Source organism: Solanum verrucosum, unplaced genomic scaffold (assembly GCF_900185275.1).
Source record: "Solanum verrucosum unplaced genomic scaffold, falcon-dt-bn FXZP01000261.1, whole genome shotgun sequence".
Lineage (NCBI taxonomy): Eukaryota > Viridiplantae > Streptophyta > Magnoliopsida > Solanales > Solanaceae > Solanum > Solanum verrucosum.
The window spans coordinates 15,138,439-15,155,981 of record NW_026019969.1 but is presented as its reverse complement, the minus strand read 5'-3'; the positions used below and the strand labels follow the sequence as shown (position 1 = coordinate 15,155,981).

Sequence of the window (17,543 nt, the reverse complement as noted above, 5' to 3'; positions counted from 1 at the left end):
AATTTAATGAAAAAAACTTTGTGTGCAATAATTACTTGACAATTTTCAAAATCCCTAAGTAAATTTTACTTGAAAAATTTAAGCATTTTTTTTTTTATAAAAGTATTCAAATAAATTTGTGAGGTTGACAAAAAAGTTAGTAAGAAAGAGAAAATTATTATTAACTTTTTTTTTTTAATTTAATTTTTTATTTTTATTCTTTTATTGCTATATTACATTATATTTTAACTTATCATACAATTAAACATCAATATATATTCTTATCTCATCCCAAATTCATGGAATACTAGTAATAATTAATTGAATTGCCTATTTTAATTCAATAATATACATATTATATGAGATTAATATACTGATAAATAAAGATCAAAATTTTATTTTCTAATATAAATATTATTCACTTTCTATTTTCTTTTAAACAAATATATTGTAAGTATGGATTTCAAAGTACCCAAGTAATTATTTTTTAATAGTTAATTGAACTTTAATATTATTGATCCATTATATAATATATGATTAATTGATGTAAGTTGACATTCATGAGTGATTTATATATCAATATTTTTTGAATATATGTGTTTATAAGTATTCAAAATTGATAACATTAAAGTAAGTTTTAAAATACTATTCTTCATAGCATAAAAATAAAAAATTAATTATGATAAAAAATTCTTAAGCATGAAAATTTCTTCTTAATAAACTAATGTATACTTTTTAGAAAATAATAAAATCATTGTTTTAGTTAAATGAGTTTGATGAATTAAATAAGTCTATTCTTAAAAAAAGAAAAAAACCTTCAATGACATGACATGCCAATTAGGAGAGAGTGAAACTTTTGAAGTCTTAAGTATATTTGAAAAAAAGTAGTGATAATTAAGTGATATTTTAATTCTAAATGAAACATAAATAATATTTTATGACAATTTCCTACCATTTAGTAAATTGACTCAAAAAGAAAAACATGATATGAATTGAAGGGAGTAGTTCTAGTGAGTATTTTTTTTTTTTTTTTTTTTTTTTTTTTGTATTTTATCACAAAAGAAAAGAAATAAAAAAAGAAGAATAAAAATATCTGTAACGGCTCGGATTTTGATATATAAAAGGCCACGTAAGCAACTTGGTTCCTTCCGTCAAATGGTTCATGGCTTATAACTTCCTATCCAGTCATGACGCTATCTTCAAGATGAATAAATACTCCTTTAATTTACTCCTCTTCTTCTCCACTTCCACTTCCTCTTCTTCTCCAATTTCATGGACTCAATCTTCTCTCCAAAACCTCACACCCTTTCTCTCCTTTCTTGTTCTCCAATCTCCTCTTCTCTCGTTCCTCGCCGCCAATTCCTCTCCGGTTCTACCCATTCTTTACGGCCTCCTTGCCTTCACTCGCGGAGGAGATGTCGAAATATCGGCTTTCAATTCGGCGGCAACACTTCAAGATTTGTTCTCAGAGCTTCTCTTGACTCGCAAACGGTAGTTTTTGCATCCGTTGTCACTATCTCCGCTCTTACAGTCGTCTTTCTTGAATTTTCCAAAAGAAATACCAATGCCAACGCCAAGTTCAACGAGGTAAGCTCTACTCTTTGAATAACATTACCGGTGTTCTTTTCTTGAAAGAGACGCCAATTTCTTGAAAACCTAGCAATTGAAATTTTTCTAGTGTAGAATCAAGAATGTAGTTAAATTCTATTCACATCAATCACCATTGGTTCTGTACATGCTCTTTGATTGCAACAAGGCTAACTCTTAATTTGTTAATCTTCAATTAGTGATTTGGAGTTGTTTATCTCAGTAATATGGAAGGGAAATAATATACTAGTTCTTAATATCTCAGAACTATGCTTCTCTTGACTCACTAACTGTAGTTTTTGCATCCGTTGTCACTATCTCTGCTCTTACAACTTTCTTTCTTGAATATTCCAAAAGAAATACCAATGCCAATGCCAACGCCAAGTTCAAGGAGGTAAACTCTACTTTGTGAATAACACTACCGATTCACTTTTTACGGTTCTTTTCTTGAAAGACTCCAATTTCTTGAAAGCCTAGCAATTACTCGGTGTATAACTTTACTAGTAAACTTCTGTTGCCAGATACAGAATGAGGATGTATCTTGAGTCTGTATACGTCTTAGTGATTCTATTGTGTTGTGTAGAATCAAGAATGTAGATGTCCATAGCTAAATTCTATTCTCATCATTTAACATAGATCATCATTGGTTCAGTACATGCTGTTTGATTGCAACAAGGCTAACTCTTAATTTGCTAATCTACAATTAGTAATTTGGAGTGGTATATCTCAGTAATATGGAAGGGAAATATTATACTAGTTGTTAATATCTCAGAACTATGTTTCTCTTCAGACAAGTTCTTGGTCTTAGAAGTCATCTTGGAAACATTGAGTCTTCTACCATCTCAACTCTTAGTTGTTGGATAAATTTATAGAAACTGAAAATATTATGTCTGACGTTTTCTGGTCATTGGCATCTGTAGTAAGTCAAATTTTTTAGTCATTGGTACTTAAAAGTAAGAATAATTTTTTCTTAACACATTAGCAAGAGGTGTTACAGTTTTACCGGAGTTACTTCAGGAGGACCATATTTCTGATGTCCACAATTTTTCATAGATTTCAGCTGAGTTAACTCTTGCTTTGCGGCGACAAATAAGACATGTGATGAACTGGTTTCCACGTCATGTATTTGCTCTTATAAACATACAGGAGGAGAAATCTGTCAAAACCCAAATGAAGGAAGTAACCAAAGTCAGCAATGAGCGTGAGGATGGGGGGACAGATGTGCTGCAACATGATGGAACCTATTTGAAACAAACGTTCGTTACCAACAATATTGAGTCTCTAGATACTAATCAGTTGGCTCCTGGTTCCAATGGCTCTTTGACCTTGGGAGCATCTGTACCTAATGCACACACTGAATCAGATGCAGTACCATCTTCTTTTGTGGCAGAGTCGAATAACATTTATCTGCAGGAAAATCTACGGACGACTAAAATGAGTAACATATTGACTACAGAGGAAGTCAGAGAACCTGAACCTATTGCACACACCGAATCAGATGCAGTACCATCTTCCTTTGTGGAAGAGTCGAAAAACATTTATCTGCAGGAACATCTGCATGAAGCTAAAATGACTAACATACTGACTACAGAGGAAGTGAGTTCAGAGCATAGTGTTGCTTTGTTTCCTGCAATCAACATAGATAATAGAACTGAGAAAACCAAGAAAATGAACCAGGAACTGATGACGAAGGACGGACGTAAGAAAGCCCATAAATTTGTCGCAGATGATGAAGTCGTTATCCACAATCTTATTTTCAGGGACTCCACACGCGAAGATCTTTACTCGTTCTTTGAGGCATCTAGCAAAAGTCTAAATGGGCAAGACGCATTGACTTCTCATGCTTCCCTTCAAGGCATTGGTGCCTTTTCACCCCCTTCAAAAGTATTTTCAGTACGAGCAGGTAAAGCATCTCTTCAGATCCGCATTATCCAGCAGGGTGTTCTATGGAAATGCTGCAACCTCTTCATTCCAATTTATCATATTTTTATACATCTCCCTTTAGTTTTTTTTTTCTGGTTTGTTTGTTCTTTCCTTGGTGTCCTTCAGTATTGATTTTTGATGAGATTTAATTATTTTTCAGAGGATTTTGAGGAGAAAAGGTCTCATGGATGTTATAAAGAAGGACCATTCAACAAAAAGGACTGTGTGAAAAGAATGCAGCATTTCACTAATAAGGAAAAGAGTATCCTACCGGACAATGATGCCTCAAAACAATTACAGATTCCCAATCCAAAGGCGATCCAAGTGTGTGATCGACCTAATCCATCCGACCAGTTCAGGGCTTACCGCCATTTCCTTAGAGAGGCCAGGTAACCTATAGTTTAACATGTTGACTTCATTCTTTGGACCGGTCCTTATGCTTGTCATCAATAATATTTTTTGAAAGGTTTAGCACGTAGAAAATGATATTTCTGATGTAGTTAAAAAAAATGATACTTGGGATGCCAACTTGTTCTCCTGTTGGATGTTGTTCTGCTTCTTTCTTAACAAAGTGTTTGCACTAGATGAAAACATCCAGACTTATGGGATTGAACTAGCAAAACTATGGAAATGGTGGCTGAATAACAAAATGATGTAATTGATTGAAATAAAATTGTGTAACCACTGACTATTGAACATCCTTGGTCTGTTGCTCTTGTTTATACCATTCAAGCTCATGCACAGGAATTCCTGGTGCAGGTTGATGGACTGCATAAAAATCCTTGAAGATATGGGAAGGCACGGTTCACTGAATATGGATAAAGTAAACTGGGAGATTTCTGCTTATATTTACTTCATATTCTATTTATGAAATTTGGCTTGTTCGCAGTTTGTTAAAGGTCCCATTTACAGGTGTACCATGCTGGTTTTTTCCAAGTCTGTAAAAGTCAAAAGGCAGTGAAGGAAGCTTTCCGTTTCACCAAGCTTATCCGAAATCCAACTCTAAGCACGTTCAATATGCTCTTGTCTGTATGTGCAAGCTCCCGGGATTTGGAGCGTAAGTTTTCTTTTTCTTGATGCTTATTCCTATTTCTTTTTTGGTAAGGTTCTTCGACACGGATAGAGAGGAAAAAGTGCAAGGGGATATCATTGTTTTCAATAGACTTTGGAAATCAACTTTCAATAATTTCTTTGGAAAATTCCAGTTTGTCTTTATGACATCGTAACAAACAACAACATATCCAGGGTAATTTCACAAGTGGGGTCTGGGGAAGATGGTGTGTATATAGCCTTACCCTACATTGTGAAGGTAGAATGGTTGTTTTCGATTGACCATTGGTTCAAGTAAAACATATAAAAAAGAAGTATGTAAAGCAAATACAGTAGCGAGGAAGTCATGCCGAAAACAATGAAGAAGAGAACAATAGCAACAACAAAATAATATGATAACTGAAGCAAATGAAACTTCATGTATTGGACTGACATTATCCCATCGTAATTATGGTCAATTTATTTTGTTTACTTAGGTGCTTTTCAAGTGCTTCAACTTGTTCGTGAGACTGGACTGAAACCCGATTGCAAGCTCTACACTACTCTTATATCAACTTGTGCAAAAGCTGGAAAAGTTGATACCATGTTTGAGGTAAGTACTGCCATTGTGATTTCTCATGAAAAATTGTTTTATTTATAGCTTATAGGTGATTTGCATCCAAGGGTCTTTTATTCTTGTTTAATCTTTGAATATCCTCTTTAAGGAGGGCGTGTTGGGCCCTTGAAGTCTAAACCATAAGATACTGTTGCAAATGTGGATAGTAACTTTGATGTGCGATCATACAAAGACTTTAGATGATCATAATCTACAAAAGTTACAAGTAGCACTGAGGATAAAATGAGAAAATGTCGCTTAATATGAGTTGTTTATGTCTTATGTTGATCTCCAGTTGCATTGTCCATTGGTGTGAAACCATGATGATAGAAGGTGTTAAACAGTGAAATACTCTCGAACGACCTACAATTTTTTTGAATCCCTGTAGACTTAAGCAAAGAATAGATGAAAAAGATACATGTATATGCATACCGATTAGGTTGTGATTAAGGCTTAATCATATTAGTACACTTACTTTAGATACAGCATTCACTAGCAGTCTTTTCCTGTAAAGTTGATTTGGATTCCTAAGGTACTGAGGAAGGTGTGCTTTTTCACATGGTTAGCTGCTAGAGGAGTGATTTCGACGGTGAAAACCCTTTAGGAAAAGAAAGGCCGTCTGGTACAGCTGGTGTTACATATGCAAGGAGGCGGGTGAAGATGTTAATCATCTTCTACTACATTGCAGACTGTCAAGGAGATTATGGTGGTATATGTTCAGTTGGTTTGGTAAGCTAAGCTGGAAGAAGCAGGAGAAAGAGGACGGCATGGAATGTTGTTCCTCAGGCTTTGATGTGGATCATTTGGAGAGGTAGAAATAAGAGAGCAGAAATGAGTTTTGGGAAGTAAAAGAGGTCTCTTCCATGCCGTATTTATTTTTTGTGTATCATGTAGTCCTGGTATGTATAGAGGATTGGGTATCTTTTGTAGGTTCTTTACTGTTTGGTATATTTCTTCTATTGCCGATTTTGGACTTTTGCTTTATGAAATGAATTTGTTTACTTGATCAAAAAAGAAAAAAACTAGGAGTCTGATTACTGTTAGAGATTTGTATGCAGTAGAAAATGTAAAGAACTAGTATTAGAGAATTTAAAATTATTGAAGATTAGATCAGGATAGGTCTTAATGGAGCGAGATGGATAATGAGGGATTGAAATAGCCGATCTTATTTAGCTTGGGGATTAAGGCATGACTGTCGTTTGCAATTTTCAATTATCATCACAACAGGACAATTGTGTCAAAGAGTGTACTTCAAAGGGGAGAAACAAATTCACGATCTTTCTCATAATTGTGTTTTAGAACGAATGATAGTTGATTGCTACTCCCATTAGTTGCATATAGGGTAATTTGTTTTGAATATAGCTAGACCAATATGATTTCTTAGATTCTTACTGCCTGTCCTTTCACCCTTATATAGTTATATACCATCTTTCGAGTTGATATTTTCTGAAGTTGTAGGTTTTTCATGAAATGGTCAATGCTGGAGTCGAGCCAAATGCTAATACATATGGTGCCCTCATTGATGGTTGTGCTAAAGCTGGACAAGTTGCGAAGGCCTTTGGTGCCTATGGTATAATGAGATCTAAGGTATGAATTTATCTACTTAGGGTGTACAAGATTTTAGAGGGTATTGCTTTAACTTTTCATTTTGTATCACCTTACCATTTACCAAATTGTACTGAAAAGTGATGTGTACTTGGACCGCCGAATATCTCACATTAGATTCCTGTTGTATTCAGTAGAATGTGAAGCCAGATCGTGTTGTATTCAATGCTCTTATCACAGCTTGTGGTCAATCGGGAGCAGTCGATCGTGCTTTTGATGTCTTATCAGAAATGAAGGCAGAAGCACGACCAATAGAACCTGATCAGATTACTATTGGGGCTTTGATGAAGGCATGTGCAAATGCTGGTCAGGTATATGTGCATTCTGTTTTTAGATGTTAAATCTCAGTTGAATGAGATTGGTGTTCCTATATTCAGCCACTCCTCTATTATAATTAACCATTGACATGAATTGCTTTAGGTTGATCGAGCTCTAGAGGTTTATCGTATGATTGATAAATGTGATATCAAGGGAACACCAGAGGTTTACACAATTGCTGTAAATTGTTGCAGTCAAAATGGTAATTGGGAATTTGCACGCATCATTTATGATGACATGTCCAAAAAAGGTGTTAATCCAGATGAGGTACTAATTTTTAAACTGCTGTGGTTCATGTGGGTACTAATTTTGAAACTTCTGTGGTTGCATGTGGAGGTACTAATTTTTAAACTGTTGTGGTTACAAGTGGAGGTACTAATTTTTAAACTGTTGTGGTTGCATGTCTGGAGATTTTTTCTACATTTTGATTGGCTAGTAACTCTTTTTTTTTCCCCTTCAATATATTATGATGCTTAGTACGCCTGATTGGGAAAAGAAAATGGGGTTTTTGATGATGATCACATCAAACCAAATTCTCAACCACCAAAACAGCCTTCAAAGCTACAACCACTATAATTCTGCGAGTTGACAGCAATTGGAAGCTTATTATATCTTTAATCCACAAAACAAGTTTGGAATCTTCAACACCAAAACTGGAATGCAGAAAAACCTGACTATGACACTGCAATGAAATTTCATCAGCTTTTGCCTTTCGTCATAAAGTATTATGCACTTCCTTGGGGCAATTTAATCCAAGAGATATTGTGGCTTTTATTTTTGGTCTGCGTTTTCAATAAACGTTGGTTACATTTCTTTCTGTTTTTTGTACCAGTAACCGATTTATGGATGAGTGCTCTTGGAGTAGTCGGTCTAGCGCGGTGTAGCTAAGTATTTTTTTGTTTTGATTGATTAGCTGAGTCAGGTTTCCTGAAATACAGATTTTTGTCGGCCTCTATCTCCAAAATCATGCCTCTCAACCTTGTTGCTGAAATCGGAGCTTAATGCATCAGTATCTGTTTCCATCTTTTCATCATTTGTCAGCATTAAATCAAAACTTTGCCACTGATAATTTCTTACTTCCGTATATTTTTTTGATAAATAATTAAATTAGAAAAAAAACTTAAGTTTCCTTTATTCATGCAGATGTTTATCAGTGCGCTGATAGATGTGGCAGGGCACACAGGTAAGTTGGAAGCTGCATTTGAAGTTCTAGAAGAAGCAAGGACTAAAGGCATAAATTTGGGATCGATATCATATAGCTCATTGATGGGAGCCTGTTGTAATGTATGAACACTGATCCTTTTTGTGTTTCCTCATATAGACAACTGTACAACTTCTGCTTTCTGTCCCTCTCATCTCTGAATTAAAGTGATAGGACTTGTCTGTGTAAAGTTATCATCCTCTTTGATTGAGATCTAACACCAATTTTGTGGGTTAAGTTCACATTTAACGTTAGAAACTGATACCAATGAGTGTTACCTGCTCTAAGTCTCAAAATTGATAGTGTATCTGATTTCAGTGTAATTGGATATGCTATAATGGGATGATAATGTCATACAACTTAGATGTTCAAAATTAGATGCAATACCGACATCTGTTTTTCCATATCCTGTGATCAATGAAGCTTCATTATGGGAAAATTTAGTTTATATGGTCCATATAATATGAAACAATGCGAAAGTTTAAAACGCACACATTATGCTAACACGACACTCTTGTTTTTTCATATATCATGATCATGTAGCTTTTATGCCAGCTTTGTGGGCATTAAGTTGGCTAATCTTGAGACTTAACGTTGGACTGCTAGATCTCCTACGAATTTGTCTTCTTCACCTTGTGGTACCTTCATTTATGACCGTGAATAGTAGTTGTATTTAAGCCACTTTTGTAGTTTACTGAACATTTGATTTGCGAATGCCTCTAAGAAGTGATCATCTGACGCGTAATGAAGAGGGAGTTATATATGGAGGGATGTCTTCCCGGTCACTATGTCACATGCAGACACTGTAGATGGGAAATAATTGATAGAGATCCGTAGTTAACCAACGTGCAATAAACTCTAGCTCCTTTTATTATATTTCGTAGAACAGCAGAAGACAATATTGGAAATTCTAAACTTAATGCTCCTCCTGGAATTTAGTCTCTGACTTATGTTCTGTTTTATCTGAATTTTTAGTACTTTTTGAACTTACTCACCAATTTCATTTCAGGTCACTGCTTGTATTCTGGTCACATCCTTCCATCCTACCATGATGCTCTGAATATAAATTCTGTTCTTCTTATATGAATGGGATAAAGAGGACCCTAAGTATACGTAACTTTTGAAACCTGACTGTTCAAGGTCTCTTTCTAATTTTAGAAAAATAAGAATGAAATGAATAAATGGATCTCCTGAAAATAACAGAATGGTGCAGATGAAATAGTAGCATAAAAGATTTTGTGTGCAATAAAATTTCATTTTGTCAGTAGTAAAGAATTGATGATTTTGTCGTCTCATTATTCTCATACCTTTGGGATTACCCAGTTGAACAGCTTGAAGAGCACCTATATGAATTCTATTTGATAAATTCGGTGCACATGTGGATGCCACAGATTAGACATTTAAAAAGAGAGAATACCAATCTGAAGGAACAATTGTCAAGCGAAATCAATATTAGATTGAGGTTAAGTGTTCCTTGGAAGATCATATATTTAGACAAGCTAGAAAAGTGGATCATGTTATGTTCCACTTCTCTGTCTAAAATACAGAACTATCTTACTAGCATTAGTTCAGTGAAATTGTCTTCCACTGCTGCCATAAAGAACTTGTTTTATGCTGTTATTCTCAGTCATTTCAACCAGCATGAACTCTCTTTCGATCAACTAGCAAGTATTAGCCCCAAATACACTTTTAGATGCTGCTGCTAGTTTTTTTTTTCTGCATCTGAGGCAAGAATGTGAAGTTGGTTTTAAGATTTCTTTCAAAGTCATGTGACTTGGTCATAAAACACTTCTCCAATCCATTTGCAGGCAAAGAACTGGCAGAAGGCACTAGAATTGTATGAGGATATTAAAGGCATCAACTTAAAACCAACTGTTTCAATGATGAATGCATTGATAACTGCATTGTGTAAGTCACATCTTATTCATTTTCTCAGTATAAGCATCTCACTGATGCTCTCTTTAATTCCTCCATAATATCTACACTCCTGTTTTTCTTTCTCCATAATATCTACATTTTCTCAGCATAAGCGTCTGTGAAGTTGTTTCTCATTTCGTGAGCATTTGCTTATTTTCCTCAATGAGATGTGTTTGTAATAGGTTATGCTGATCAATATCAGAAGGCTCTGGAAATTTTTTCTGAAATGAAGAGAGTGGACCTATGCCCTAACACCATTACATACTCCACTCTTTTAGTGGCAAGTGAAAAGTAATACCTTGATTCCTTTACATTGACGTTTATGTATTATGACCATTTTCTCCTGTCAATATATCATTTTCTGTATATCTGAGTTTTCGAGTTTTATCATTTATTTTTCCCATCTCATGACAGAAAGGATGACCTGGATGTTGGTCTCATGCTTCTTTCTCATGCTAAAAAAGATGGTGTTGCCCCAAACCTTGTTATGTGCAGATGTCTTCTTGGTAAGAATTAAAAGCTTGTTATTGCATTGCTTTTGCTATTATTGAATCTTGACTTAACATACGGTGCTACACCATCACCAAGAGGGATTGCATGTTCTCTTTTTATTTGGATATGTTCATGGTGGTGAAAAAAGATGTATGTTTTATGCCCACCTAACAAATTAAGTTGAAATTGATCCCTCCATCGTTGAGACCTGGTACCTATCTTATGGTTGACAAGGAACAAAATTTCCGGGAACTTTTCTTTCCAGAGTTGCTATTGATGCTCATGTTGCAATTATGGTTCAGTTCATCTCATAAGCTTGCTAATTGGTGGATTTTGGTGCTGGAACATTTATGCACTAATTGATCCCTTCCAGCAATTCTTAGACCTAATACTGTAACAACCACAACAACATACCCGGTATATCTCCCTATACTGCTCCATTAATCTCCTTAAGAGATGAATGGCTGGGGAATTTAATGTACGTTTTCTCTTGGCGATTGAACATCATATGTAAGTCCCTCATTCTCTCCCTATAATGCCAATGTAAGGAATGTTTTTAGGATATTATCTAAGTTTCTACGAGAGTGGCATGCTTAGTAGATAAGCCAGTATTAGTAATCATGCCCCTTACCTGGTCATTATAAAGGAGAGGCTCACTACCTTTTGCAGTTTTTGTTTTTTGTTGTCCTTCATAACAAGAATGTTCACTAGTCTTGCCATGTATCTAAGTTCTCCTGTAGCAATGGATTTTTCTGTTGTGTCATTTGTTTTGGGCATCAGAATTATTTGATTATGTGAATTTTTTGTAGCTATGTGCTCAAGGAGATTCCAGAAAGCTTGTGCACTTGGTGAGCGTGTCTTGTCTAAGAACCCTGGTTGCCCGCAGCTTGACAGTAAATGGTAAGGTTCTATTTAATCTGCTACTGATTCTGACATATCTGTTAAGAAGGGATTGCAGAGGAAAAATATATACTGTTATAGTGACGCTGTTGTTGGCTTTGCCAGTTTGAACATGATGTTTAAGATCAACATTTCCATCTAAAATGCCTCTGGTGATAGTTTACTACGTTTCTGTCGTTATTTTGTTTTATTTTTATCAGATACAGATTCTAAAAGCTTTGAAATGCTTAGGCTGACCTTCATGGTGTATTAAGATGGATGTAAAATTATCTCTTAGCGAATGCACTCAATTTCTTTTGTAAAAGTAGTTGATATAAAAGGCCGTGTTGAACATATTGTTGCAATCATGTATTGAGATAGCCTGATTGCCATTTTGTTTTGTTTAGCATATTTTAGGGAAATTTGGTATACGGTGAGGAATTATCTTAAGAATTTTCTTTTCTTGAGTGGATATTCCCTTCAGGCTCAAGGGGGACTGGACTGCTTGTGCCTAGTCCAAACATAAAAGATGTCATTAAAGTTAATTATATGAATGCTGGCTTTGTTAAAAGACGTGGTACACATAGTTGTGAAATTCTTAATTGGTTTGCAGGACATCGTTGGCCTTAATGGTCTACAGGGAAACAATTGGAGCTGGTGTGGTACCCACAATTGAGGAGCTATCACTAATTCTGGGTTGCCTACAGCTTCCTTGTGATGCATCCCTAAAAGAAAGACTTATTGAAAATCTAGGAGTAACCGTGGAAACATTAAAAGGCTCAAATCTTTGCTCTTTGATTGATGGATTTGGTGAATATGATCCCCGTGCCTGTTCATTGCTTGAGGTCCGTGGTTTATCTTAGTTGCCTTTTATCAGGTTTACAACTTCATCTTATTGGTTATTATGGTGGATTATCTCACATATTTTCTTGTTTCTTAGGAGGCAGTTTCACTTGGAATCGTCCCATTGACTTCCTTTAAGGGAAGCCCTATTGTTGTTGATGTGAGGAATTTGCATATTCATGCAGCTCAGGTAAGCTTGTCTTAATGGGCAGTAAATAAGTATTTATTTATTTTTTCAATTGTAACCACACGAGAATATTCTTATGCTTGACGAGCTTAATTGGTTTCAGTTACTAATAATAGGAGTTTATCCTACTTGGCTGCAAAGGTCTCTCTTTTTCTGTTTTTATGTTTCCCTCTTTTGCAGGATTCCTAATAGTTTTTAAGATTTAGGAAGTTAAAAAATACTGTTCATGCATATGTATTACTTTTGCCAATCTTATACATTGTATGGGTTCCCCATCCATTTTCACAACAATTCTGTTGCTAATACTTTGTTTGACAGTTTTCTTTTCTTTCTGAAAATTAACCAGGTATATCTTTTGACTGTCCTAAAGAGTCTCAAGCATCGTTTGGCTGCAGGTAAAGACTATTTTGCCTACTTGAAAGAATATTTTCTGTCTTTAGGTGCTCTTACTTAAGTATTGCTAATACATGCATTTTTTTCCTTAGTACATCACATAAGGTTTGCTAATATTAGTAATGCAAAGTTTTATAGTACAATTCCACATCCCTCATTCTATCCTGCATATAATAACACATCGCATAAGGTTTGCTTGTAGTAGTAATGCAAAATTTTATACTAGAGATCAAATATTGTACTCCCTCTTTATCAATTTATTTGTCGTACTTGGGTCCGTTTAAAAAAGTAATGTTTCTTAAATTCTAACTTTTCACGTGGCATGTTTTAGACCACAAGATTAAAGGACATTTTGGTACATTTTACATTTTAAAGAGAGTAAAAGCTTCTTTATTTCCTTATCAATAATCATAAAAGAGAGAATTAAGAAAGATCACAAGACTTGAAATATCTTTACTATGAGAATGTGTTGCTTTATGTTTATTGTTTAGCATCTCTTGAAATGATGGGAAAATCTTGCAGGTGCAAAAATACCGAACATATCCATTCTACTCCCTGTAGAAGAGCAGTCACATATTAAGACACCCACTGGCGAGAAAACAATTAAGATTGCTGGAAGGTAATGAGAGCTCTTTTCTTGAAGAAATTTCCTTCTTTGTACAACTTCTTATTTTAAGATATATACCAGTAGGTAATATGACATGAGAAAAAGTAAATCATCTACTTCAAACATATATTTCTTTTTTTCTTTCTGAAATAACATTAATAGCAGGACACATAAAGGACAAATGTAAGACTGAGAAAATAATGTTAATATGGCTGAACTATTTTTAGTTCAACATTTCTCATGCCCAGCGAGCACTATGATAGAAACCAAGATATCCAAAGGGTACCCATTTGGATAAGTGAATAACATTTCATTCAAAGTTAAGCCTATTATGGAATTCATCCTTCATGAGCTCCAGTATGTTTATTTCATTCTAAGAGCTGCACGATTCACATAACGTTCAAAATTCTCTTATTTGGTCAACAGGATCAACAGGGCTGTTGCAGCACTTTTGAGGAGGCTTGGCCTGCCGTACCAAGGGAACGAATCGTTTGGGAAGATTCGAATCAATGGTGTTATTGTGAAAAGATGGTTACAGCCAAAGCTCGAATCCCCTTTTAGTTGGGAACAGACCGGTTTCAGCTTCTTCTCCCAGACACGGCTACGAAAAGGAATAAGCCATCAACAGCGTACTATTCGAACTGGCGATTTGTCCTTAGATTAGGAGAAGTACAAGGAGGGCTAATGAAACTAGGCATCTCAATTAATTAATGAGTTGATGGTCTGGTTTAGTTAATCACCATGATACAACAGAGTGCTGTAGGTTCCAGTTGACTTTGTAATGAAAATTGGAACACTGGCTTGGTGACTTTTTGATGCCAGAGGTGGAAGAAGCATACAAACCGATGGAGCCCTTGTACTGCACAATCCGTGCTCGTCAATTGGACTGCATGGAGCAGTGGAAGTGCCACTAGTTGTTCTATGTGCAGCTTGTGACATTGAGTCAGGCTACGATGAGTGGCTATTTTTGAGCGAATGATTAAATGGTAGCTAAACAATTGACAAGGATACAAGTTATATGTTTATGATTGATAGGAATTTTGTTTGCAATTAGTACATGATTTGCAAAAAACACTAGACTATCTCTGACTGAGCAATGCCTCGATTATAGCTAAGAAGTCATGCTTGAATCCATCAGTTTGGAAATGATTCGAAGGAATGATCTTTGTATAAAAGTAGAAAGCAAAACAAGCAAGTCCAGGCCCAACCCAAAAGATCCAATGCCCATTCCAAAGGTGGCCTCCTCTAACAAAAGCAGCTCCAAAGCACCTAGCTGGATTCATTCCAGCTCCAGCATAGCCCTTTTTAGCAGTAACTGAAGTTGAAATAAACACAAGAATCCCTGCTAGAAGCCCAACAATAGACATGACAGTAATAAGCCCGAGTGCCTTGGACTGGCGATGATCATAGGCCATCCAAAGTGAACCAAAAAGCAAAGCAAATGTACACATAAACTCAAGCCAAAATGCTTGGGCTATCTCCAAGCCCACAATCTCCGGCCCATTGAGCCCAGGCGTAACTACCGTAACGGTACAACCACCAAGAGAGAATCTTTGTTCAATGGTACTACTCAACACAGCTTTGAGTGCTAGTGCACCTAAAATAGCACCAACACATTGTGCCACTATGTAAATTATGGCTCGTGACATTGATATTAGTCCCACAAGTGCAGAGGAGAAGGTAATTACAGGGCTAATGTGACCACCAGACACAGGGAAAACAGCAAGGATTAGAATGGTGAGTGTAATTGCTATGAGAATTGACATTATCAAATTTGGCATTTTGACATCACTTTCTAGGGTAGAAATCACTATGGTGTCCAACATAAAAACAAGAACCGCAGAGCCTAAAAGCTCTCCAATCGATGCTCGCCACACCTGCATAGAAAATAGTCGAACTGTGTGCATACTCAATACCGTCATATAAAAGATGAGTAAGATATAAAATATACTAACGTCCAAAGAGAAGAAGTCAGGCAACCCCAGCCTTTCAGCCATTGTGAGACAAGTATACTTCTTCTTTTCATCATCTAAGCTGTTAAAAAAAGAAGCCAAACACCATACATATATGTAAGAACAAATTGAAAAGATATCAAACCAAAAAAAGAAGATAAAATATACTTTGCGGCTTATCATGGATAGTAGTGAGGGAAGAATTTAAAAAGAAAACAAGGATACTTGCTTTTGTGTAAAAGAGATAGTAGGTTGAATTTTATTACTACTTCCAAAAGAAAGCTGACTTTCTTCATCCCCTAGAACATTTCCACTAGTAGCATCCATAATGATAAAAATTCTCCAAGTTATGTTTTTTTTTCCTGAAAAAGTATGTTCATTGGTGGGTTATATAAGTATAAAGCTTCCTAAATTAACTACTTTTTTACTTTTCTTTTTAAAAATATAAAATTTGTATGTTTATCCATCGAGCTGGACTAGTTTATAGCATTTCAATTCATTGTTAGTGTCAAAATACACTAAGTCTAAGATCCCTTTTCACGCATATACCCTAAATATAGGGCATAGTCCTTTTTATTCAACACTTCACGACATATATATGTTATGTCCTACCAAGAAATAAGGTTAAAAAACAAAGCCATATTTTGGCATGTTTAGTTTTAATAAGTTCCCCTTGTTGATATCCCAATCTAATATTATATTGTTAATAGCAATAGATAAATAAAGTTGTAGATACTTGGAGCTCCACCTCCAAGGTAGAGGTAAGATATGCTTACACTCTACTTCTCGAGACTCCACATTATGGGACTACACTAGGTATGTTGTTGTTAATATATGCTCGGAGCTATATTAGATAGTCTAGTGCATATTGCAGGCCAATTGATAACTGATTGAAGTAAAACTGTTTAAACATAAACCAGGAAACACAATTTTAGTGAGAGAAAATGAGGTATTTGTATTCTCTGAATTAGTCAAAAAGCACCAATCTTTGTGGTGCTAAGTCTCATTTAACTTGTAACTAATCAACTGTACAATATGGATCTCCAGCTTTAATTTGTATACAAAATTGTTAGACCTATAAAAAGAAAAAATGATCTTAACTATGTTCTTAAATCCTAAGCTGAGAAGTGATGGCAATAAAAATGTCTTCTGGACAGGGAATTGTGACACCACCCATTGGATGATCGAAGCCAAATTCTTCCTCTGCTTGACTTAGCAAGTCTTGAAATGAAGGTTGGCTCAAGTGTGATATTGGTATCACAAATCTCTTCTTCTGCTTCTCCCCAACATAAACAGCAAAATGTCCCTTGGGAACTTCTAGGGATGTCGAGGACTTCTTGATTATACGAGGTACACGAATAGCCATGATCTTTAATTTAAGATGAGCAAAGTATGAAGAGAAAGAATACTTTAAGATACTGAAAGAACAGAAAAGCTTTAAGTGGTATTCTTTGTTTTGTGGAGAGTTGTGGTGGTGACAACTTCTCAAAACAAGTTTATATAAGCAAATGGCAAGTCATAAAATCTCATTATTTGTGGTGAAGACAATGACATATCAATTACCACATGGTTCTGTCTTCCAACTAATTGACAACATTAGTTACTTTAGCTCATATAAGTTCAACAACAATAGGTCCTACCCTTTTTTTCATACATGGAACAAAGGATCTCTCAGAATCAAATCCATAAAAATGGTGGTGTCTTATGATGATTTGTGTCTGGAACACTATCCACTAGGACTGTAACATACCCCAGATGCAAACTGTCATGTGTCCATTTATAAGAGAAAACAAATCAATCATATGTAAAATTTTGACTGGTGGAGAGGCATTTGTCGTACTGTTGATTGACAATAGCACACGAAATATCACATGGTTTTGCTACTCAACTCATTGTCAAGTATATATGATTTTAGGACATTGTGCCTGAAGAACAGCTGGCCACAGACTAGATAGATAACAGAAGATCTTTAGAAATCAAATTGATAAAATGTAATTGTCTAACACATGATTTTT

General features: G+C 35.4%; 3 protein-coding genes across 4 annotated transcripts; 1 reads left to right on the top strand and 2 right to left on the bottom strand.

Moving 5' to 3' along the window:
• The first annotated feature begins 1,231 nt into the window (after positions 1–1,231).
• On the top strand, positions 1,232–14,646 carry LOC125815223 (pentatricopeptide repeat-containing protein MRL1, chloroplastic). 2 transcript variants are annotated; one of them, XM_049494647.1, is made up of 19 exons: positions 1,232–1,566; positions 2,713–3,469; positions 3,650–3,878; positions 4,249–4,312; positions 4,402–4,546; positions 5,016–5,131; positions 6,593–6,721; positions 6,877–7,050; positions 7,160–7,324; positions 8,201–8,341; positions 10,067–10,166; positions 10,358–10,466; positions 10,590–10,681; positions 11,477–11,567; positions 12,160–12,391; positions 12,487–12,579; positions 12,923–12,971; positions 13,492–13,588; positions 14,003–14,646. In XM_049494647.1, exons 1-19 carry the CDS (start codon positions 1,252–1,254, stop codon positions 14,238–14,240), a joined length of 3,336 nt encoding a protein of 1,111 aa, XP_049350604.1. In that variant the 5' UTR covers positions 1,232–1,251; the 3' UTR covers positions 14,241–14,646. The 2 variants fall into 2 exon arrangements, with proteins under 2 accessions (XP_049350604.1, XP_049350603.1); XM_049494646.1 differs by having other exon boundaries at positions 2,620–3,469.
• A 9-nt stretch (positions 14,647–14,655) lies between these two features.
• LOC125815222 (uncharacterized) lies at positions 14,656–15,855 on the bottom strand. Its single transcript, XM_049494644.1, has 3 exons — positions 15,746–15,855; positions 15,532–15,610; positions 14,656–15,453 (listed from the first exon to the last, which is right to left on the bottom strand). Exons 1-3 carry the CDS (start codon positions 15,853–15,855, stop codon positions 14,656–14,658), a joined length of 987 nt encoding a protein of 328 aa, XP_049350601.1.
• A 640-nt stretch (positions 15,856–16,495) lies between these two features.
• On the bottom strand, positions 16,496–17,210 carry LOC125816908 (auxin-induced protein 15A-like). The gene has a single exon (XM_049496575.1). It carries the CDS (start codon positions 16,892–16,894, stop codon positions 16,637–16,639), a length of 258 nt encoding a protein of 85 aa, XP_049352532.1. The 5' UTR covers positions 16,895–17,210; the 3' UTR covers positions 16,496–16,636.
• Positions 17,211–17,543: the final 333 nt, after the last annotated feature.

Excerpts from the sequence above, each read along its gene's own strand:
- LOC125816908 (XM_049496575.1), bottom strand. The coding sequence starts at position 16,894 with ATGGCTATTCGTGTACCTCGTATAATCAAGAAGTCCTCGACATCCCTA.
- LOC125815222 (XM_049494644.1), bottom strand. The coding sequence starts at position 15,855 with ATGGATGCTACTAGTGGAAATGTTCTAGGGGATGAAGAAAGTCAGCTT. Across the intron at positions 15,611-15,745 it reads ACACAAAAGCAAGTATCCTT|CTTAGATGATGAAAAGAAGA; the intron begins GTTTTCTTTTTA and ends TTTTTTTAACAG. Across the intron at positions 15,454-15,531 it reads CTGACTTCTTCTCTTTGGAC|GTGTGGCGAGCATCGATTGG; the intron begins GTTAGTATATTT and ends TTTTCTATGCAG.
- LOC125815223 (XM_049494646.1), top strand. The coding sequence starts at position 1,252 with ATGGACTCAATCTTCTCTCCAAAACCTCACACCCTTTCTCTCCTTTCT. Across the intron at positions 10,167-10,357 it reads TGCATTGATAACTGCATTGT|GTTATGCTGATCAATATCAG; the intron begins GTAAGTCACATC and ends TGTTTGTAATAG. Across the intron at positions 12,392-12,486 it reads GTGCCTGTTCATTGCTTGAG|GAGGCAGTTTCACTTGGAAT; the intron begins GTCCGTGGTTTA and ends CTTGTTTCTTAG.